This window comes from Neofelis nebulosa, chromosome 9, assembly GCF_028018385.1.
Source record: "Neofelis nebulosa isolate mNeoNeb1 chromosome 9, mNeoNeb1.pri, whole genome shotgun sequence".
Classification (NCBI taxonomy): Eukaryota; Metazoa; Chordata; class Mammalia; order Carnivora; family Felidae; genus Neofelis; species Neofelis nebulosa.
The window spans coordinates 22,373,283-22,396,428 of NC_080790.1; the positions used below are offsets into that span (position 1 = coordinate 22,373,283).

The following is a 23,146-nucleotide window of genomic DNA, read 5'->3' on the forward strand; positions in this document are numbered from 1 at the left end:
ATCAACTTGTGGGGAAAGAGTGTTCTAGGCAGAGGGCACAGTAAGTGCGGAGGCCCTGAAGTGGTTTGAGTTGGGTAAGGAGTCCAGTGTGAAATTAACGTAGAGGGGAGAATGGGCGGAAATGGCATGGGAAGGGAGAGGGGTGTAGGATATAGATCATATAGGACCTTGTATACTGACTCTGTGCTGACCGTTCGTGGAGCCTGGAGCCTGCTTCAGATTCTGTCTCTCTCCCAAAAATAAACATTAGAAAAATAATTTAAAAATAATGAAAGCTTGAGTATGACTTCATAAATGAACATATTTGCAAAGAATGGAGAAGAGGATATTTTATAGTAAGCTGCTAGCTAAGAGTGGCCACCCCCTCCCCCAAGTACATTTTATTTCCCAAGTACATTTATTTTAGGGTTAGTAGCAATCAAAACAGATCAAGTGGCAGGTCTTTTTTGTATGGATAAGATGACTGTGTTCCTGCAGCCTGGACGCTGACTGCTGCGATGAAATTGGCTCTCTTGAGCATTTCTTCCAAGGACAGATTGGGGTAGTAAGCCAGGTAGAAGGCCAGAGCCCCCACAAAACTGTCACCAGCACCCTGTAATTAAAAGCATAGTTGTGGAGATAAGCATGTAGTCACCTGTTGCCCAAACTGTATTTTAACAATATTTAAGGACACTTTTTGATGTAGAAGATTTTTAGGTAAAAGGATAGTACAGAGGTTTCCATACGCCCCATATCCAGTTCTGTTGTTTGGTAACATCTAGAATTATGGTACATCTGTCATAATGAATGAAATGGTATTGATATTAGCTGAACTCCATACTTGATTTGGATTTCACTAGTTATGCTTAATGTCCTTTTTCTGTCCCAGGATCTCCTCCAGGGTACCCTATTACATTTAGTTGTCATTTCCTTAGACTCTTGTAGGCTGTGACAGTTTCTTGGACAGCGTTTATTTCTGTTTTGAGTCTCTCCTTTCTAGAATTGTTTCTAGTTTGTTTCTGTTTTGAGTTTCTAGTTTTGAGGACTGGTCAGATGTTTTGTAGAATATACCTCAGCTGGGACTGGTCTGTTTTTCTTACAGTTAGACTGTGGTTATGGTTTTTGGGAGGAAGACCACAAAGGTGAAGTATTCTCTCATCACATTGTATCAAGGGTAGATACTGTCAATGTGACTTGCCTCTGATCATGTTAATCTCAATTACTTGGCTAAGGCAGTCTTTGCCAGGTTTCTCCACTGTAAAGTTACTTTCCTCCCTCTTTTCATACTGCACCCTTTGGAAGCAAGTCACTAAGTATAGTCCACATGTAAGGGGTAGGGTAGAGTATTATTTGGAATGCTTCTCTGTGGGAATTTTGACTTCTACCCCCAATTCATTACAAAATTACATCTGTATAAAAGACCCATGAACTCATGGATCTTTTGAAAATTTTTAAAAATTTATTCTTTGGGCTATAATCTAGTACTGCATTACTTCTTTGCTCAAATTGTAAGGGACTCTTTCAGTTGGCCCCTGTGTCCCTTTAACATACCCCATGGTTTTGTCTTTTGGGTGCTTTACTTTCTGACACTATAAGATGCTCCAGGCGCATCTTGTATATTCCCTGCTTTAGTTCTAGAATTAGCCATTTCTCCATTAAATGGATGCAGAAAAGTGGTGACAGCTATGCAGATACTATTTTCAAACTAAATATAGGGACAAAACAGTTTCTTTGCATTTTCTCTGAAGCTCCAAAGATCTGATTTGGTAAAGTACATTTACGGACCCACAGAAATAGAAAACACCAAAGAAAGTCTTGACTTCCACCTTCAAGCAGGGGAATACCTAGTCATGTGTTCATCTAACAAATCTATTTAAGATAACTTAAATATGATTATACAGTCTCGCTTGGAAAACCATTCTGAAATAGCTTTCAGGGTCATTTTCCAGTTTTTTCCCAGTTTGTTGTTCCTTAACACCCAAGAGTTTTCATGACAGATCTTGAGGCTATACTTCAGCCTTTGTAAAGAGCCTTGGCATGCAAGATTGTTCCAGATGCATATGCCCAGAACAGTGATGGACACTAGTAAAGGGGTAAAATCCACTGTGGATTAAATGCTAAGTAGTGTGGCAGAATCCATAAATGCTATTGGATGCTAAGAAAGAGTTTGAAGAAAGCCTCCCTGAAGAAGGGAGTTCTTATAGATGACACAGATTTATAGAGAAAGAAGGCCTCAAGGAACAAAGACACAGAGGAGGAAGGAACAGAGTGAGCTCATGAGACAGTGAATGGCTTTAAGGAGAATGACATTTCCCCTTGTTTACATAGATAAAGCAGGCTGTATTCAACTTGCCAAGCAGTCGTAGTAATGCAGGTGTGAATTCGACACTTCCCTTCCTCCCATAAATGTTTTCTGAGTGCCCAAAATGTGTCAGGGACCATGCTAGATGCTTTGCAATTGTTTAGGTCAGTCCTTCCTGACGGAAACAATGGAGAGAGATATGCTTTTTGCCTTCCCTTAGTTTATAGCATAGCAATGCAATGGTGTTGATATTTGGCTTTCTTATTTACAAATAATGGAGGCAGTCTTTCCTTTATGTAACTTTTATATTATTGCTTAAGCTTATTGTTACAAGCTTATAATATTTTTCCAAAAAAATTTAAGGGAATAAAAATATTTCATGGATAGTTAAGTCATGTTTCTATACCTCCCTCACCTTTAACTTATGTAGCCTGACCAAAGCAAAAGCACAGGGCTGAGGGGAAACATTCTAGCAACACTGACAGAAATCAGTTGGCTGGTGGGGTATTTAGCTGCAGACCAGATAACTTTAAGAAAGTATAAAAAGCATTGTTCTTATATCTGAAAAGACTATTGAAATAATTTAAATTGCTTCCCAGTATAAAAAAGCCAGGGAAACACAGTGTCTAGTAGAACTGTGTGTGTTGGAAGCATTATTTAGGTAACAGTGATTTTCAGAACTTGATTTCCTTTCATTCTTAGAGCTACACTGTGTTGGTAGAGACTGCAAAGGTAAGCTGTTCCTGTATTAAAAATAGTTTGCCCACAAAGAAAACTCTCAGCTAGATAGCTTCATTGAGAATTCTAGCAAATGTTTAAGTAAGAAATAACACTAATTCTATCCAAATTCTTTCAGAAAATAGAAGAGTCAAGGAAACACTTTCCAAGTCATTTTGTAGGGCCAGCATTAGTGTGATACCAAAACCTGACAATGACAATTCAAGAAAAAAACAAACAAAACAGATCAATACTCTGCAAAACCTTAAAAAATTTTAGTAAACTGTGTGTGTGTGTGTGTGTGTGTGTGTATCTCATGAACAATAGGGTTTATCCCAGGAATGCAAGATTAGTTTGACATTAAAACTACTTACATTTAAAACTAATTAACATTTAAATAATCAGTGTAGTTCACTTAAAAAAAAAACAATTTTAGTAGCAGCAGAAGCATTTGACAAAATTCTACATCAATTTATAACAGAAATTCAGCAAATTTGGAATAGAAGGTATAACTTGATCTTCTTGGTAAAGGGCACTTATGAAAACTCTATAGTCAACATCATACTTAATGAGAAAGACTGATGCTTTCCCCTTGATATTGGAAACAAATCAAGGATGTGTATATTCATTACTTCTATTCAGCATCATACTGGATTGCCAGCCAGTGCAGTAAGACAAGAAAAAGAAAAGAAAAGGCATGCAGATATGAAAGAAGTAAAACTCTTTCTTAGCAGATGCCATAATCACCTATGTAGAAAATCCTAAGAAATCCAGCAAAAAAATAGATTTAGCAAGGTAACAGGACACAGGATCAATTAAAAAAAATCAACTGTGGGGCGCCCAAGTGGCTTAGTGGTTAAGCGTCCAACTTCGGCTCAGGTCGTGATCTCAGGGTTCATGGGTTCAAGCTCTGTGTCAGGCTTTGCGCTGACAGTTCAGAGCCTGGAGCCTCCTTCAAATTCTGTTTCCCTCTCTTTCTCTGCCCCTCCCGGCTTGTGCTTTCTGTCTCTCTCAAAAATAAATAAATGTTAAAAAATTAATTGTATTTCTTTCTTTTTTAAAAATTTACATCCAAGTTAGTTAGCATATAGTGCTCTAATGATTTCAGGAGTAGATTCCAGTGATTCATCCCCTAGGTATAACACCCAGTGCTCATCCCAACAAGTGTCCTCCCTAATGCCCCTTACCCATTTAGTCCATCCCCCCCCCACAACCCCTCCAGCAACCCTCAGTTTGTTCTCTTTATTTGTCTCTTATGTTTTATCCCCCTCCTTGTTTTTTTATTATTTTTCCTTCCCTTCCCTTATGTTCATCTGTTTTATATCTTAAATTCCTCATATGAGTGAAGTCATATGATATTTGTCTTTCTCTGACTAATTTCACTTAGCATCATACCTTCTAGTTCTAGCCATGTACTTGCAAATGGCAAGATTTCATTCTTCTTGATTGCCGAGTAATACTCCATTACACACACACACACACACACACACACACACACACACACATCTTTATCCATTCAACCATGGATGGACATTGGGTTATTTCCATAATTTGGCTATTGTTGATAGTGCTGCTGTAAACATTGGGGTGCATGTGCCCCTTCGAAACAGCACACCAGAATCCCTTGGATAAATACCTAGTAGTGCAATTGCTGGGTTGTAGGGTAGTTCTATTTTTTATTTTTTGAGGAACCTGCATATTGTTTTCCAGAGTGGCTGCACCAGTTTGCATTCCCATCAGCAGTGCAGAAGAGATCTTCTTTCTTCCTATCCTTGCCAACATCTGTTGTTGCCTGAGTTGTTTATTTTAGCTATTCTGACAGGTGTGAGGTGGTATCCCGTGGTTTTGATTTGTAGTTCCCTGACGATGAGTGATGTTGAGCATTTTTTCATGTGTCTGTTAGCCATCTGGACGTCTTCTTTGGAGAAGTGTCTATTCCTGTCTTTTGCCCATTTTTTCACTGGATTATTTATTTTTTGGGTGTTGAGTTTGGTAAGTTCTTTATAGATTTTGGATACTAACCCTATATCTGATATGTCTTTTGCAAGTATCTTCTCCCATTCTGTCGGTTGCCTTTTAGTATTGCTGATTTTTACCTTTGCTGTGCAGAAGCTTTTTATCTTGATGAGGTCCCAATAGTTCATTTTTGCCTTTGTTTCCCTTGCCTTTGGGGACATGTTGAGTAAGAAGTTGCTGCGGCCAAGGTCAAAGAGATTCTTGCCTGCTTTCTCCTTGAGGATTTTGATGGCTTCCTGTCTTACATTTAGGTCTTTCATCCATTTTGAGTTTATGTTTGTGTATGGTGTAAGGAAGTGGTCCAGGTTCATTCTTCTGCATGTCGCTGTCCAGTTTTCCCAGCACTATTTGCTGAAGAGACTGTCTTTATTCCATTGGATGTTCTTCCCTGCTTTGCCAAAGATTAGTTGGCCATACGTTTGTGGGTCCATTTCTGGGTTCTCTATTCTGTTCCATTGATCTGAGTGTCTGTTTTTGTGCTAAATTATATTTCTATAGAGTAGCAATGAAGAATAAGGAATCTGAATTATCCAGACATACTACTACAATGGCATCAAAAATATGAAGTAATTAGCGTTAAATGAATCTGTGCAAAATGAATGAATATGTGCAAGATTTATACACTCTTCCTGTGGAAAGCAAAAGAGATTAAAGAAAACAAATGGTGAGATCAACCATGTTCATAAATTGGAAAACTCATCATTGTTAACATGCTAGTCCTTCCTAAAATGATACATAGATTCAGTGTAATTCCAATAAAAATCCCAGTTGGCAATTTTTAGAAATTGGTAAACTGATTCTAAAATTTATATGGAAATACAAAGGACTTACAATAGATAAAACAATTTTGAAGAAGAACAAAGTTGGAGGATGTAAACTATCTGATTTCAAGACTTACCATAAGATATAGTATCAGACATATCAGAATAAGATATCAGACAGGGAGGTATTGATGCAAAGATAGACATGTAGATGACTTGAACAGAAAAGAGAATCTGTAAACAAACCAGCAACTTATTTTTAACAAGGTAATTCAATGGAGGAAAGGACAGTCTTTTCAACAAATGGTGCTGGAAGAAATGGATATCCATATGGAAAAACATGAAACTTCACACAATACACAAAAATTAACTCCAAATGGGCCACAGACCCAAATATAAGAATTAAGCAACAAAACATCTAGAAGTAAATAGAGGAGAAAAATCTTTGTAACCCTGTGTTAGGTAGATTTCTTAGGATACCAAAAGCATAAGACATTTAACAAATTGATAAATTGGACTTTATTAAAATTTAAAACATTTGTCCTTTAAAAGAATACCAAAAGACAAACCACAGACTGGGAGAAAATATTTTTAAAACATATATATGATAAAGCATTCTAATATTTCAATAGTACAACCCAAAAAGACAAAAATCCCAATAAAAATGGGCAAAATATTTGAATAGAGACTTTATCAAAGAAGATTCACAGATGGCAAATAAGCATATAAGAAGATGCTCAACATCATTATACCTAGGGAAATGCAGATTAAAAACACAATGAGGGCGTGCGTGGGTGGCCTCAGTCGGTTAAGTGTCTGACTTTGGCTCAGGTCGTGATCTCATGGTTCAAGGGTTCGGTCCCTGCGTCAGGCTCTGTGCTGTCAGCTGTCACAGAGCCTGTTTTGGATTCTCTGTCTGTCTGTCTCTCTCTGCCCCTTCCCTCCACCTCCCTCTCTTTATCAAAAATAATCATTAAAAAACAAAATAAAACACAATGAGATAATACTAAATACCCATTAGAAAGACTACATTAAAAAGACTGAAAATACTGGCTTTAGTTCCAGTACTCTTATTTGTTGTGGGAATTCTTATTTGTTGTGGGAATGAAAAATGATACACTTTGAAAAATAGTTTGGCCATTATTCAACATATACTTATCCTATAGCCTAGCAGTTCTATTCTTAGCTATTGAAGATAAATGAAAGCATATATGCACATAAAGATTTATATGTGAGTGTTTATAGCAGCATTATTTATAACTGCTCCACTTGGCAATTTTCCATTTGGAAACAATCCAGATGTCCTTGAACTAATGAATGGGTAAAAAAAATTGTGGTACGTCCATGTAGTGGAACACTACTTAGCAACAGAAAGGAGCAAATTGCTAACACAACATGGGAAGAATCTCAAATACATTATCCTAAGTGAAAGAAGCCAGCCACAAAAGACTACATACCATATTGTATGATTTTATTTATATGAAATTCTAGAAAAGGCAAAAGTATACCAACAAAAAGCGGCCAGGGGCTGGAGAATATCACCTCCACAGGGGCTGCACGGGGAACTTTCTGGAGTGTTAGAAGGTTCTGTAGTTATGACTGGTGGTTAAATGAGTCTACATTGTCAAAACTCATTGAATCATACACTTAAAATGGGTGAAATCTTATGTATGAAAATGATATTTCAATCAAGTTGATTTTTTAAAAGGCAGGGTTGGGGGAGTGGGGGCACTGAGTCATGCAAGAGTATAATGCAAAGTTTGAAAACTTTGGCAATATTTAAGTGCTCTGGGCTTACTACGGATTTACACTCAAGTGCATGGTTGGGATCATTATTGAGGCTTACTGTGGGTCAGGATTAATTAAGTGTTATAATTGGCATTTTGGAACCTATGTGGCCTTATACTGTGAGCCCTAATTCTACCTCTGTTCTTTCACTATAAATGTTTCTCTTCTAGTGGTATGGCTTTGAAGTCACATAGATTTGTATATGAATCTTGACTTTACCACTTACTAGCTCTGTGACCTTGGGAAAATGAATGTAAATTCTCTGTGACTTAGTTTTCTCATAAATAATGAAATGATTAACATCTCGTAGGGATTTTTTGAATCTGTCATTCCTTGCCTCTCAGTTTTCTTACCCAATATCAATTTACAGACCTCTCAACACATGTTGCTGCTTTACCTTTCCACCCTAGTCCCCTGACCTCTATGCTCTTCTGCATGCCCATTGTATTTCCCTGCCCTCCCCGCACCCCACTTTGTTCTGCCACATCCCCGTTCCTCTGTGTCTAGTCTGAAAGCACAATTGTGCCAGTCTTCTCTATCTTCTCATGGCTTTCTGCAAAACCCCTTTCCTTCCTTTCTTTAGAAGGGCCTGGTCCCTTATGTTTTCTCAGGGTAGCCCATTTTGCCACAGCTACTCAAAAACACCTTGATAACCTATGTGTTCAACCAAAAATCCCCATAAAAATTCAGTTTTTTATTTCCGGTTTGTCTCTGTAAATAGTGAGGTATAGATTAAATGTTCAAGTCCACATCAAAAAAGAAATCTGCTTGCAATTAGGTTGACCCATCCACAAATGCAGAAGTGTATAATTTACAGAAGGGATGGATAATGGATGTTAACGATCACTTGAAAATTTATTAAAGAATCCACGAGTCTATACTGGTTTTATTTTATTTTTAAAAATTTTTTAATATTTATTTTTTGAGGAGAGAGAGGGGGTGGGAGGGTCAGAGAGAGAGGGAGACACAGAATCTGAGGCAGGCTCCAGGCTCTGAGCTGTCAGCACAGAGCCCGACTCAGGGATCGAACTCACGAACTGCCAGATCATGACCTGAGCTGAAGTCAGACGTTTAACTGCCTGAGCCACCCAGGTGCCCCTATACTGATTTTAAACAGATAAATGAAAAAATAAATAATGAAGAAGGGAGAACTTCCTTAAAATAGAATGCCAATTGGTAAATATAGAAGTTTGAAAAATCAGCGCTTTGCAACTGTCATAGTAATAACTGATTCAGGCAAGAATCATCAATGGATGCGTTAAAACTGCTGGAGTAAGGTTTGATGAGGACACAATATTTACAAGTTTGAAAGTATCTCCATACAGATTACCTGTTAATAACAAATAGCTCTCTAGTGGAGAAACCTGGTGGACACCACCTTGATGAAGACAGCAACAAACCAATATGACTAACTGCCATTGCATACTCCCGAGTGTGGGGCCTCAACAAGGACGTAATGTCACTTGTGCAGTGTTTCTGCCTACAAGATTTACTAACTCGGATCATGGGGAAGTGCTGGATAAACCTATATTGAGAAAAATTCCACAAAACAACGAGCCTGTGCTTTTCAAAACTGATCACAACATCATGAAAGACAAGGTTGAGGACCTGTTTCATATTAAAGGAGCCTAAAACAGCATGGCAATTAAATTCCTTAAATAATCTTGGATTGTCTCCTGGACTGAAAAAAATTATAAAAAACACTACTGAGACATTATTGGATTGTGCATATAGGATTATTTCAGTGTTAAGTGTCTTGACTTTGATAATTATATTGTAGTTTTATTATGTCATTTTTCCAAGGAGATATATCCTGAATTAGTAAGAGGTAAAGAGTCATGATGTCTGCAACTTATTCTCAAATGGTTCATCCAAAAATAAAAAAGCATATTTATGTACTTTGAGAGGCAGCAATAAAACAAATGTGACAAGGGGTGCCTGGGTGGCTCAGTCAGTTGAGCGTCTGACTCTTGATTTCGACTCAGGTCATATCTCATAGTCATGAGCTCGAGCTCTGTGTCGGGTTCTGTGCTGGGTGTGAAGCCTGCTTAAGATCTCTCTCTCCCTCTCTCTCTGCCCGTCCCCCTCTCACAAGCTCAGTCTCTCAAAAAACAATGACAAAAACAAATGTGACAAAATGCTAATAACTGGTGAAACTCTGTAGAGTATATAGGAGTGCTATAACTTTTCTGTAAGTAAGCAAACATTTCATTCAAATGTTTTTAATAAAAAAAATTTTACTAAAGAAGTTTTAAAAATCCACATCAGCCACTCTTTATGAATTTACAAATGAGCCAATTTCAGCCTGTGAATAGTTTCCCTTTTTCTTAATTAAATGGACATCTACTCCAAGCCAGGGTGAACTGAATTGAGAGGTGCTCCTTCCTGCATTGAGAATACTCATCTCATCAAGGCAGTTTCCCTTGCAACTAAGGCCTAGGCAGTGACATCCACCTGAATGTCAAGGGGACTGATAGGAACTTTCTGGCTGTGACAATGGCCGCAGAAAAACCGAGTTCCAAGATGTGAGTGGCAGCACTGTGGTGATAGCATCCAGGGCCTTATCCCACTACCGCAACTGGTCTGTTGTTTTCAACCAAGAACCTTGATTGAGGTGATACCCATATGTTAAAGTCTGATGAGAGGTCAGAAATCTTGTCTAGTTCTTTCCTTGACTCCTCAGAGTTCTATAATCCTTAAAAGCATTATATGCTCAATTAATGACTGCTGATGGGCCAGATCTCAGCTACCTTCTCACCAGAAGGGACATGGCAGGTGTGTGTGTGTGTGGGGGGTTTCATGTTCTTCTTTACAAAGAGGGCAGCAGCTGGCTCTCTGAGTCCCCAGACACAAAGAAGGAGGGAAATTCTTGGAGGACAGGGGCCGTGAACTCAAAAGACATGAAGACCAGCAAATACTACCTTGAAAATCACATTATATCCAATGATGGAAAAGCTCTTAGAGATGTAAGCATGAAAGGGGTACAAAAGTGAGTACTACTTAACCTTCACAGAGGAGAAGGGTAGGAAGGGAGTGATCTTTTATCTTTTGCTCTGCCTCAGGACGCAGCAAAGCTGGGTGCTTCCATACACACACGACCGGCCTCATCTCACCTTTACAACAACAGCCTCCTGCTCCCTGTCACACTTGAGGGGACAGAATCTTAGAGACATTAGATAATTTGTCCAGGGTCACACAGCTAGTACGTGGCAGAGTGGCAGCTTACATCCGGCCCCAGTGGACTCCGTGCTCTGTTCCCGTTACACCACAGAGTAACCGTTTGTGGAGGCAGGGAGAGAAGGAAGGAAATCACCAAGTTCAAAAGAATCTCTCTCCCTACTATCTCCTGTTCCTTTGTCCTTCTCTTAGGACACTGTACTGGTGGCTGTTTTGTGTATAGGCCCACAGTCTGGGACAGTCTGAAAACTCTTTGAGGACAGAGACCACATCGCTGTCCCCTCCGTCTCCCCCACTGCCTCACCCTGTGCTTTGAGTTGACCTGGCCTGTTGGACCTAGTTCCATTGTGTTCTTTTCCTGTGATCTCTTCCAAGGTGGCCAGATGACTCACTGAACTACATGTGACTTTCTTTCGTGTCAGTGAAAATGGAGGTTAGGTTGCCACAGCCCAGAGTTATTTGAGATTCATTCTCATTGTTGAATCTATTTATATCGCAAGGCTTTCAAGTGCCAATAAATTCCTCGGCTGTTGATTCACATCTTCAGTATAACTATTTTTATACACTGGTATGATTTTTTTTTAATGGAAAGTACTTTAAAAGTGGAAGCTGCATTGTATCACTTTGATTTTCCTGTAAGTAAAGTACTTTCCAATCAATCATTCTTGGAATAATGGAACAGTTCTCATTGATACAACATGACGGTTTTCACCTTTTACTGAAAATTATTTTGGTGCTAGAAGGGGTCATGGCATAATTCGTCTTTCTTCAATAAAAATACCCAGGTGGCTACCGTTCGTTGCCTTCTCGCAGCGATTTCCTCTTGAAGAGCCGCTCTCACAGGATGGATGTGGCATTCTGAGGTTCCTGCTCTCCTGAGGGCCTTTGCACTCCTGGGTCTGGAGAAGTCCTGGTCTGTGGTACCCACGGAGGCAGTGCAGTGAAAAGAGAGCCAGACATGGCTTGTGGCGCACCTGACCTTCCAGTGGGGTGGGCGGGTGCAGGGGCCCAGGCAGTCTGCGGGGCTGGTGGGGTAGGTAGCAGGACACTCCTGAGCAGCTAGCAAGAGGTCCCCGAGGGGAGAATCTGAGAGGTGGGAGCCAAGGGTGGCACCCCAGAGTTGGGGTGTGGGGTTGGGGTGGGCAGCCTTTGCCCCTAGTGCCTGAAGCACTGTTGCCTTTGGGAGGTTGCTGCTCATTTCCCTTCTGCTCCCCTTCAGACCATCCTCTCTGTCTGACTGTCCCAACTCTCTCCTCCCTCCCACTGCCCCTTGCCCGCCTGGAGCCCTTGGCTATGACCAAGGGTCTGTTCCCCCACCTACCAGCTCCCATCCAGTCTCTGAGGGCCCTGCACTCCCTCTCTCTCTCTCTTTTTTTTCATGTTTACTTATTTTGAGAGAGAGTGAGTGAGAGAGTGGAGGAGGGACAGAGAGAGAGGGAGAGAGAATCCCCGCTGCCAGTGCAGAGCCTGATGCAGGGCTCCGATTCACGAACCCTGAGATCAGGACCCGAGCTGGAATCAAGAGTCGGACTCTCAACTGACTGAGCACCCCGGGGCCCCAGGGCTCCGCTCTCTTGACGAGAGATAGGAGCGGGCTGATAGCTCCAGCTCATGGAGCTGGCAGAAGTGCCTGAAAGTGGCGGATGGTGCCACCACAGCAGAGCACACCCGCATGTTGAGCCACGTCCAGGTGGTCTACGTTAGCTCCTTTGTCCCAAGTTCTGCTCAGTCAGGCTCTTGGCTGTGCGCTGTGCGAATCACTGCCTTTCTTTCACCAGAGCCCGTAGAGAGGTAGGCGTGGTTGGGGCTGCAGTGTATGGTGATGCAAGGTGGCACTGCACAAGGGCGTCCAGGTGAGGGGGTGACCATGGGTCCACAGGCCACGCTCTGCTCATCAAGCTGTGTGCCTGGCCAAAGGGGCACCTTCTTCTAATTTGCACAAAGTGCCATGGAGGTTGGCAGCGACACTGGAGGGTCCTTATTTGAAAACTGAGGAAACTCGGATTCAAGGAGGTTAAATAACTTGCCCAAGGGAAAAATAAAGGTGGTAAAGGGCAGTCAGGAGTTGTTCCAAGGACATCTGTGTGGACATCCAGCAACAGAGCAGGTGCGGAAGCTATTTTGGGAGAGAGAGATTGGGCTTTTGGCTACTGCTTGAATTTTCCTATTTCCCCACGGGAAGGCTTAGGTTTTCTACAGCAGTGAAGAATGACAGGGAGGGGAGAGTGGAGACGGTGAATCTCTAATGACGTCCCTCTGTCTAGGATCCCACTTTCCTCAGTGTTCTTGGGGCAGGAGCCGGTAAGAGAATGGGACCTTGAGTTGCCCTGGGCAGGTGTGGCGGAAAGAATTTCAGGAAAGACCATCTCAGATGAACAACCAGATAGTCTAACCTGGCTAAGGAAGGAAGGGAGATCAGGAGGGAGTCAGCAGGTCAGAAGAAAACAGAGGGAACTAGGAGGACAGTGAGAACAAGGGCAGGAGAAGAGGTGAGAGAGCTGGTTGTGGTCAGAGCGTGGGACGTGAGGCTTATTCCCACGTAATGGGAGTGGTGCAGGTATTAGCCATTTCCTGGGAGTCTCGTGGAGGTGGGAGGCTGGCGTGGAGGTGAAGAGTCACTGGAAGTGAGGGCATCCTCATGGCACTGGAGTCATCTGATAGGATGACTGTAGGATGGGGTGGAGGGAAGAATGGTGATGGAGATGAACGGAATGATCAGGAAAGGAGGTCCAGGCATTGCAAGTAAAGTGCATGGGCCTTGACAATGCAGGACTCTCTACAGGAGGGTCAAGGAGGGAAGGCTGGAAGCTGCGGCCAACGGGCTTTGGGATCAGGAGCAGCTTTCACCTGCAAAGGCCGAATGGGAGTCAAGGATGTAAAGGAGCTTATTTAGGAGGAATGGCAGCCGTAGGGCTTCCGTAGAAGGTTTAGGAGGGGGAGAAGCACAGAGTGGCAAGGGATCCTCCTGGGTCCCGTGTCTCTCTGACCCTCCCTTGTCTCTGTCATGGGGCCCTTTTCCTTCTCCTGCACTAACAATATTGGTGTTCCCTTGCCTTCTGTCCCCAGCCCGCCATCCCTCTCATTCCCCACAATTTCCAGGGTGCCTCTACTGCTGTGTGGTTCGTTTCAACTGCTATGATCGCGATGAGTCCTAAGTCAGTACCTTTAGCGCACCCTCCTCCGTCTCCAGATTTGCATATCTAACTACCCCTGAGTCTGCTTAGCCAGCCTCACGTCCCCTGCAGGCAACTCTAACTCAACAGGCCCAAACTGCGCTCACACCTCTGCCGGAACACAGGCCCCTTCTTGTCTTTTCCGCATTGACAGTTTGGGGGTCTTCTGCATGTCTCCTCCCATATAACTAATGAGTCACAGGTTGCCAAGTTTAAATCCTAGATGTTTCTCAAGTCTATCCTCTCATCTCCACCCTCTCCTCCCATCATCCTACTTCCTGCTCCCATCACCTCTAGAGGACCACACGACTCCCTGACTAGTCTCCCTGCCTCCAGTCCGGCCCCTTCCAACCCAGCCTCCACACTGCTGTAGTCCTTGGAATGCTTCTCATCTTTCTTAGGATAAAATTTCAGCTCTTCAGCATGGCACGTGAGGTTCTCTAGCACACTTGCCCGGTTTCATGTCTTACACTTTCCTGTTCACCTTTGGCATCTTTGGTCTTCATTCATGGAAATATCTCGCTTGGACTCTTCCCTAGATTAACTCCTACTCATCTTCTAAGACTCCAAGGTATTAACTTAGTCATCACGTAGATACTGACTGGCACCACATATACAGCCCTGTGTTTTCCTCCTGCATGCTCCTGCCCTCCTCCTTAGTCTTCATCCCCTCAAACCTCCATCCCCTCAGACCAGCACAATGCGGGTTCACCGCTGAAAAACGTGTTGACCAAATGGAGGGCGGGTGCTGAGTGATCAGGCGAGGAACACACTGTCCCAAGAATGCCCTGTAGGAGGGATGACAATGAGACAGACTTGTGAAAGTCCTGGTTTGCCAAATTCTAGTTGATAGAAAAGTGGACGAGTTAGAAGGCATGACGGATATTAAGTGTGGTCGGGAAAAAACCCCATGTGATGAAAATCCCCAAGGTACAAACTTGTCAGGCGGCTCCAACAGATCCCAGACAATCTTGCAACAATGATGTCATCACGAGGCTTCATTTGTTAGGAATCCGTACCCACGCTGGATGACTCATCACCCAAACTGCTGAGGGACCCTAACAGTTAAAACCCTCACATTCCTCCTTGATGTCTTAACACATTCCATCTGACAAGTAGATACCACTTTCCTTTCTTTGCAAAACCTCTCCCTACACAAAGCTATTCAAAGCCCACACTGTGGACCCAAATTCCTCAGCCAGGCTTGTGGTTTGGGAGGCCAGGGAAAAGGCAAATGGGATGAACCATGACTAACTCCCAAGTCAATGCACTGTTTCTTCACAAAAACAGAATACTGCAAAGGGTTCAGGAAGGGGAGGGAGAACCGTGTAAACCCACCAGGGTTCCTGTCACCTTCCTCCCCCACACAGACAGGGCTGCACCAAAGCCGAGGTGGCTCCCCCTCGGGCTAGCCTGGCGGCAAGTCTTGCTCTGCTCTTGCTGCCAGGTTCTAAGAATGGGGCTTCTGCCACGTTCCTGTCTGCAGGAGGTCGAGGCATGAACATCTGGTTGGGCCCGGGAAGCAGGCGTCATTCTTTCTCCTGAAAGGGCTCATCGTGCACTGGCAGGAGACACAGTGTCATGACCCTCCAGGAAGCAGCACGGAGGAAACAAACAAACAAACCTGATTTTAAATCCTGCCTTCTCGCCTTTTTATTAGTTGTGTGTCATCTTTTAAATATGGTAAATCCACTATTTTTATACCTACAGTGGAGCCCCTCTGGCCACAGGTGGGAAAAATGTTTTTCTCAACTGGGAACATGCTTTCTCAGCTGGGACAATGCAGTAAATGGTTTGGAACCAGATGGGCCTGATTAAGTCCTGATTTCACCACTCTGGCAAGTGACTCAACCTCTCTGTGTCTATCTGTAAAATGGGAACCTACCCCCTAGGGCTCCTATAAACACTGAATTAGATAACGTACGTGAAAAGGCCCAGTACAGAGGCTGGAGGACAGCAGGTGCCCAACAAGAGTGGGATGCACTAGATGGTATCATCTCAGAGGCCCCTTCATTTATGAACGTTTTTGGAAATGAAAGCCCATGACCTAGGTCAGGAGGGACCAGACAAGGGTTCTAAGGAACAAAAAAGGTCGTGATCCTAGGGCATGTCCTTAAGGGTCGTAGGGGAAGGAGTTTATGCTGTGACTGGCTTTATTTTCAGGAATGCTCTCTCAGCCAGAAACAGACAGAAGCCAGTGTCCTGGAGCTCTTAATTACAAGGGAGGCCAGGCTCCAGAGAGTTCTAGAAGTGACCTCCTGTATGTGCTGGGGCCTGGGACAGCCATTCCTCTGTGGGGGCAGGGAGATGCTTTATGAGACCTCTAAAGAGGCTGTGAGTAGGAGATTAAAGAAATGTAAAGTGAAGAGTATAAAGGTCCCTCTAGTCAGTGTAAGACTGGGGAAGCCTGGTAAATCTTATGCTTTCCTTTGAGCCGAAGGAACACAGGGAGAGCGACGAGTGAGGCTTGTGTGAGTGGCCTGCAGCTGGGAGGGGCTGGAGGACAGCACAGGAAGAGGCTGACCCGTTGGCGGGGAAAGCTGTGCACATCGGCCCGCACTGCCACTCTGAGGGAGGGCCGTGTTTTCCCTCATGGCGAGCCAGCCACTGGGCCGAGGGCTGCTTCCCTGGGAGGGGGAGGTGGCGGCAGAGCCTGGAGGATGGCAGGCAGGCCGAACAGACGGCGCAGGGACGACCCTGGAGTATGTTCCTCTGGCTGTGCTGGAGTCTGCAGTCGGGGCCCATCCTGCTTAGTGACGGACGCTGGGTCACCTAATCCATCTTCCCTATGTGACCGCCCTCACCACTCAAGGTGCGAACAGAAAGAGGGAGGCCTGCCTAGACCCTTCACTCCATTCGGGGCGTGCATTCTCAACTGGGGCAGTATCTCCCGACAGGGGGGAAATTCCTGCTTGCATGGTGGGGAGGGGTTGTGGTGAAAATTTTTTTTGACATAGTACAATGATATGTGGTTCTCCAAAGGCACAGTATGAAAACGTATCTATCTAGAAAGAGAGAGTATCTATGGTGCTAAAATTTCACAGGGGGAGATGACAAATAGGAAAAAAAAATCTTAAAAGGCTCCTTTTAAAGAAAAGAAAATTGAGAAACCCTGAAGTGGGGCCTGTTGTTCCAAAGAACTGCCAGTGGCCTGACCAGGATCTTCTGGTGCATGAAGAAGCCCTGACCAGCGATCTCCAAGTTCCCTGGCACACGAGGCAGGTGTTGGTAGCTCCCTGCCTTCTTTCTGCTGAGCCAGAAACCCCTGCATCTCCCAGCCAGCTCCTCTCCTGCTGGCCTCAGTCAAGTCTTCATGGCCACCGGTGAGCCATGGATGGGCAAGCCCGACTCCCGGACTGAGGACTTCACAAGGAGATTAGAACCAGGGTTGCCCGGCCTATCTTCCCAAGGCAGGAAAGTGCAAAGGTTCTCTCCTAGGCAGGCAAGAGCGAGTCTGATAAACATACCACGAGATAGGATGCTGCTTACACAAGAGCCCCGTTTCACAGCTCAAATCTGAATATCCCTATTTTCTCTTATCAGTACATATTGACATCAGAAGGATGAGATCACATCCTTTCCAACCTCAACCTTCTGGCTGCCCTAACCAGATCAGCTTAGGAGCATCATGATGGACAATGAGAATCTAGTTTTCTTATCACTATTGTGTAAGGGCTGCTGATTTTTATTCTAAATAAACCTGTAGGGAACATGGACAAATCATTATGTCAGAAACATCCATGACTGTGGCTTCAACTATTAGCTACCTTCATTTATTACATTTAAATTTCAATTATTAGGCTGAGAGTAGTCAGATTTTAAAACACGGTGTGATTAAAAGAAAAAGTAAATATTTCCTGCCTTAATATATTTCAAATGATTATTATTTCCAATTAATCAAGTACGAAACTGCATGCAGCAAAGTACTGATGTGATTTTTATTCCTGCCTTTCAAATGGGCACAGTGTTTTCCCAGCTCTACACTTTATTAGCTATTTGATTTCAAAAAAAAAAAAGCAAAAGCTTTTTTTTTTTTTTTTTTTTTTTTTAAGTCAACTATAGGCCCAACATGGGGCTCAAACTCACGACCCTGGGACTAAGAGTTGCATACTCCACTGACTGCGCCAGCCAGGTGCCCCTGCCAAAATAGCTTGAGATATAATTCATGTACTATATAATCTGCCCACTTAAAGTATACAATTCAGTGTTCTTTAATATAGTCACAGTGTTGAGCAACCATCACCACAGTCTAATGGTAGAAATTTTTGTCCCCCCCTAAAAGAAACCTCCTACCCACTGACAACCACACTTCCTACCTTCCTGAAAACTCCAGGCTTAGGAACCACTGATTTACTTTTGTCTCTATAGATTTGTTAAATAGGCACATGTTTTTGAGCAAAGTCATTTCATATTCTAATTCCATGATTAACCAACAGCTTATTCTAATCAGACAATAATTTCATCACATTTAACCAATTAGAGTCATACCTAATCTCTTGATTTTGTGTGAAAAGTGAAGCTGACATTGGCCTACTGAGAACTGCCCTGTGTTACTAAAACTACATTCCCAATGCGCACCGAGGCAACAGATTTAGCTTCTTTCCTGCCCAGATGTTCACCGAACAGTCAGTAAAGATTCGAAGTGAAATAATAAATATACCAGGAGCTTGCCATTAAAGAATCCCTATGGTGAAGGTGTTTGTAAAGGCTAATCTCTAAGGTAAAATCCATCTACACTGTCTCCAGCACAGACACGTTGACTGGTCGGGTTTTTATTTTTTTTATTTTTTATTTTTTTTATTTTTTTAAATTTTTTCTTTTTTCAACGTTTTTTATTTATTTTTGGGACAGAGAGAGACAGAGCATGAACGGGGGAGGGGCAGAGAGAGAGGGAGACACAGAATCGGAAACAGGCTCCAGGCTCCGAGCCGAGCCATCAGCCCAGAGCCTGACGCGGGGCTCGAACTCACGGACCGCGAGATCGTGACCTGGCTGAAGTCGGACGCTTAACCGACTGCGCCACCCAGGCGCCCCTGGTCGGGTTTTTAAACTCATGGTTTCTTTAGGTTTGGTTTGCTTGAGGAAGTTTCTTTTTGGTCCTCTCTCCAATGATTACCATGTGGCAATGGACACTTAGCTTCCTTCTTGAAGGTCATGACTCCCTTGCATAGGGCCAAAATGGGTGGTTTTAGTACAGACCCTTCCACTGCCAGTATGTGACAAGTTCCAGTCATGAGAGCTTCAGTGCCTATGTACAGAGTCTGTCCTTACCAATCATCACAAAGCTTTCCATACAAAACAGCGTGTCTGAAAATGGATATATTTTTCTAGACCTTGCAGCCATTTATCGGGCAGTGGTTTTCCTCTCTTAGCACCAGATAAACTGCTAGGCTGAGTTGGCAGAATCTGAGACACATCCACCAAGACGATGAATCAGTCATTATGTAGGAAAAAGGTGGATCTGGCCAAGGAAATTAGAACTTTTTCCAAGTCTTTGCCCTGGTATAATGCTCATATTACCAGAATCCTGTCTGCAGAATGACAATGACTTTCACTTTTTCATAGTTCTGTCATGAACATGCATTACAGAGCATGTTTGCAGATGTGATTCATTTGAATCTCATTACAATCCTGTGACTTAGGTAGGATGGGTCTTTCATTTTCCAGATGAGAAACCAAGTGTGAGAACTTGGTCAAGGTCAAATGGCTTGGTGGCAGAAGTGGATGCTTCAGTTGAAGGGTCTGTTGAAGCAATCCTCTGGAGAGGCCATCCATGTACTCTAACTTCGCTCAAAAAGATTTTGAAAGCTTCTCTTTGGAATACTTTACAAATCTGCAGCACATCTTTGAATACCCTCAGTGGAGGCAATATTTCATCTTCTATGTCAGTGGTTCTCAAACTAGAGCGAGCATCAGAATTACCTGAGGGGCTTGTTAAAACGCAGACTGCTGGGCTTACCCCCAAAGTTTTGGATCCATTAAATCTGAGGTAGGGCCCAGATGACTCTCCCAAGTGATGGTGATGTAGCTAGTCCAGGGATGTACTTTGAGAACCACTATCCTAAGGAATTTATTTCTGGAAAGGGTGAATCATTCAAAAACAAGTGTTGTGACCACAGTGGAGACCAAGCTGGGGAACTCTGCCACTGGGCAAGAACGGTGGACAGCGGGAAAGACCACCACCAGTTCTGAGGGAAATTCGAATAAAGAGAAAGGTGCTACATAATGGCAGTTTGGTTGAACTAAACGTGAAGCTTGTTACTTAGATTTTTTTTTTTTTTTTTAAGCTTACTTATTTTTGAGAGAGAGAGAGTGAGCGAAGGAAGGGGCAGAGAGAGAGGGAGAGAGGGAATCCCAAGCAGGCTCCATGCTATCAGTATGGAGCCTGATGTGGGGCTTGAACCCATGAACTGTGAAATCATGACCTGAGCTGAAATCAAGAGTTGGATGGTTAACCGACTGAACCACCCAGGCATTCCAATATGAAGCCTTTTAATATTACTACTTTAAAGGGGATTTCACTCTTTCAGATGTGTGCTAAAGAATTTTTCTCATGCGCAGTAGTACATGTATGAGATGTACTCTTTTATTTCCCAGCTTTAGAAAAAGGAAAGAAACCATGGAGGTGACACCCACATTAGGGAGAATCAGTATTAGGAGAGAATTAATAGCTATTTACAGCAGCTGACTAGTCGGGCTGGTAAAGCGGGGGTCCTTTCTAGGCCGAAAGCATGATGGGTGTGGATGATGAGGGGAAAGCTTGGACTCTTCCTAGCCTGGCTGTTCTGTCCAGATTAGAATGGAAAAAGGTGAAAAGATCTAATTTTGGATGCCAAAGATAAACACGCAACATTTTATGGGGAAAGAAAATTCTAGCAGGAAAGAAGAATGAACTACATTAGGTATTTAAGCTGAGAGTCAATCCTTCGTGTCACAGAAGGGGAAAAGAAAAGAGGCGGAGGACTGCCTAAATATTCATTCTAATTTTATTTTCAATTCTACATTACATTAAACTCTCCTTGTACTCTTGAATTTACAGCAACTGCTGACACAAATTGGTGTGCCTTCTCTTCTTTGACATCAGTATTTCTCTTGAATTATGCATTTCCATCTGGAATGAGGTTTATGGGGCTAAAGCCGTCTTTATTTTAGATGGATGAAGACAGAGAGGGATCAATCGGGGGTTGAGCACAAAACCAAAGTAAGGTGAGGCCGATATAATGTTCAAGGCAGCATCTCGCTGTAAGTGGTATTTGAAAATGACACCAGTGTTTCAAATTTCAATATATTAAAATTCATCTACTAGTGGGGTGTCTGGGTGGCTCAGTGGTTTAAGCGTCCGACTTTGGCTCAGATCGTGATCTCACGGTTGGTGAGTTCGAGTTCTGCACTGGGCTCTGTGCTGACAGCTCAGAGCCTGGAGCCTGCTTTGGATTCTGTGTCTTCCTCTCTCTGCCCTTCCCTTGCTCTCTCTCTCTGTCTCTCTCTCTCTCTCTCTCTCTCTGTCTCTATCAAAAATAAATAAACATTAAAAAAAAATTCAACTACTAGAGAACAAGAAAAACTCTATCAACCTTCATCCCAGGACTTCCAGATTCTTCATTTATTCGTACCCTACAAGTATTTGGTAGCCATTTCTAAGAGGACGGATGATCATAATAACTGTATCACTTCTATTTGATCTAAAATTGAGTTGAAGGCAAAATAAACCACCAGCCTGATGCCATGTGTTTCGCCCACATGAGTGTCCACGGTTGTGGTGTTCAACCTCAGAGGTCAGCACCGTGGACTCCACTTTTGGTGATAAATGACTCCTGGTCCAAGTCAACAATTGGTCCACATTGAAGAGGTCATTTGTTGGTTTCAACTGGGGCCTGACTCAGTGTCCACTCTCAGCTTCTGGTTTGTGAGGGTTCTGGGCTGGCCAGTCATACCAGTATTGAAATGGGGCATTTTGATGAAGCCATTTGGAGTTAGCACTTGCATCAAAATGACTATATGAAACATGCAGACACACTGTCTCATATTACCAAGTAACATACACAACAGACATCCCTGACCCCACACCCTTTCTGCCACCCCATGCCACTCTCAGCCCAAGCCTGGGGTCTACCTGAAAAACAATCCTCAGCCATCTCAGAAAAGTCTCCAGTTTTAATTTTTACCCATCACACATTCCAGCTCAGGAATGGGAATTGGGGATAAAGTGAAGGTCTTTGTTTTGTACACTGCTCGATAGTTTTGAAAAAAGGAGAATTTTATGTTTAATTTTAATAGCTTAATATTCTTGAATCAGTATGGTCACATGAAAACAGCTCGGTCTTAATACTCTTTGGCTAAAACTGGCTGTGCCAAGTAGCCTCGGCATGAAGTCACTTCCTCTCTAGAACAGCCTAATTTGACCAGTGGTTGGCCAGCCTGAAGAACATGTGAGGGTCTGTTGTGAACCTGGGATGTGGCCCTGCTGTGGCAACCTGGAGTGGGTGGGCCACGAGTGCAGGGAGCCAATGGCTGCCCTTGCCCCTCTTCAGGTTCAGGGGCAGGGCCGGCATGTGGTCAGCAGGTGCTGCTGAGTCACAGCCCTCACTGTTCTTCTGTCCGGCTGGCCACAGAGAATGGCCTGTGGAGACTTGCAACTGGTAAAAAAAAAAACAAAAAAAAACCAAAAACCAAAAACCCTTCTGGCTAAAATGTCTGTCTGTGGTGGCTTAATTTATTCTATAATTTAAAGAATTCCATTATTGGAAAGGATTAATGAAAGAGAAGTAGAATCCCGAGCATGAGCTAAAACTGGAATAGAAAAGGCCCATTCTTCGGGCAATATTAATGGAAGCTTTGTATAAATAACTTTGTATATTGATGAGTAAATGGCACTTAGAACTAAACTGTCTGTTAGTGATTCACTGGGTTCTAAAGGCTGGCCTTGCCTTCTGTGCTCCGCAATCCTTTTTCTTTGTGACTCCGCTCTTCTAGACAGAAAACAGTTAATCCAATAGGATTTAGTCTCTCACAAAAGATTATGCTAGAACATCTTCTGCCAAATGTTCATCTTCTAGCAGCTGCTTTTTCATTTCGGTGAGAGGTACTTGAAATAAAATCATTGTTCTCTGGGAAAATTGCACGCCAAATAGTATAGAGCTCCCAGATTATTAAACAGCAAAGACATCTGATAATATTAGCACCAACCACAGGTTCCACTTCTGCTGATGCACAAAATTTTGAGTAGTTAGTCA

At 43.1% G+C, this 23,146-nt stretch overlaps 1 protein-coding gene and 1 long non-coding RNA gene across 5 annotated transcripts in view; one reads left to right on the forward strand and one right to left on the reverse strand.

Moving 5' to 3' along the window:
* Positions 1 to 303: 303 nt before the first annotated feature.
* RBKS (ribokinase) overlaps positions 304 to 23,146 on the reverse strand; it is a 93,140-nt gene continuing 70,297 nt past the window's right edge. For 2 of the 3 annotated variants that reach the window (XM_058682902.1, XM_058682906.1), the window contains one exon: positions 304 to 592. In XM_058682902.1, coding sequence (XP_058538885.1) covers positions 419 to 592 — 174 coding nt within the window. In that variant the 3' untranslated portion in view covers positions 304 to 418. Of the gene's footprint in view, positions 593 to 4,640; positions 5,644 to 23,146 lie in introns of those variants that run through there. The other variant, XM_058682903.1, reaches the window with a different exon arrangement.
* LOC131484556 (uncharacterized) overlaps positions 12,364 to 23,146 on the forward strand; it is a 66,978-nt gene continuing 56,195 nt past the window's right edge. The window contains exon 1 of one of the 2 annotated variants that reach the window (XR_009248301.1): positions 12,364 to 13,041. This is a non-coding gene — a long non-coding RNA (uncharacterized LOC131484556). The remainder of the gene's footprint in view (positions 13,042 to 23,146) is intronic. The other variant, XR_009248291.1, reaches the window with a different exon arrangement.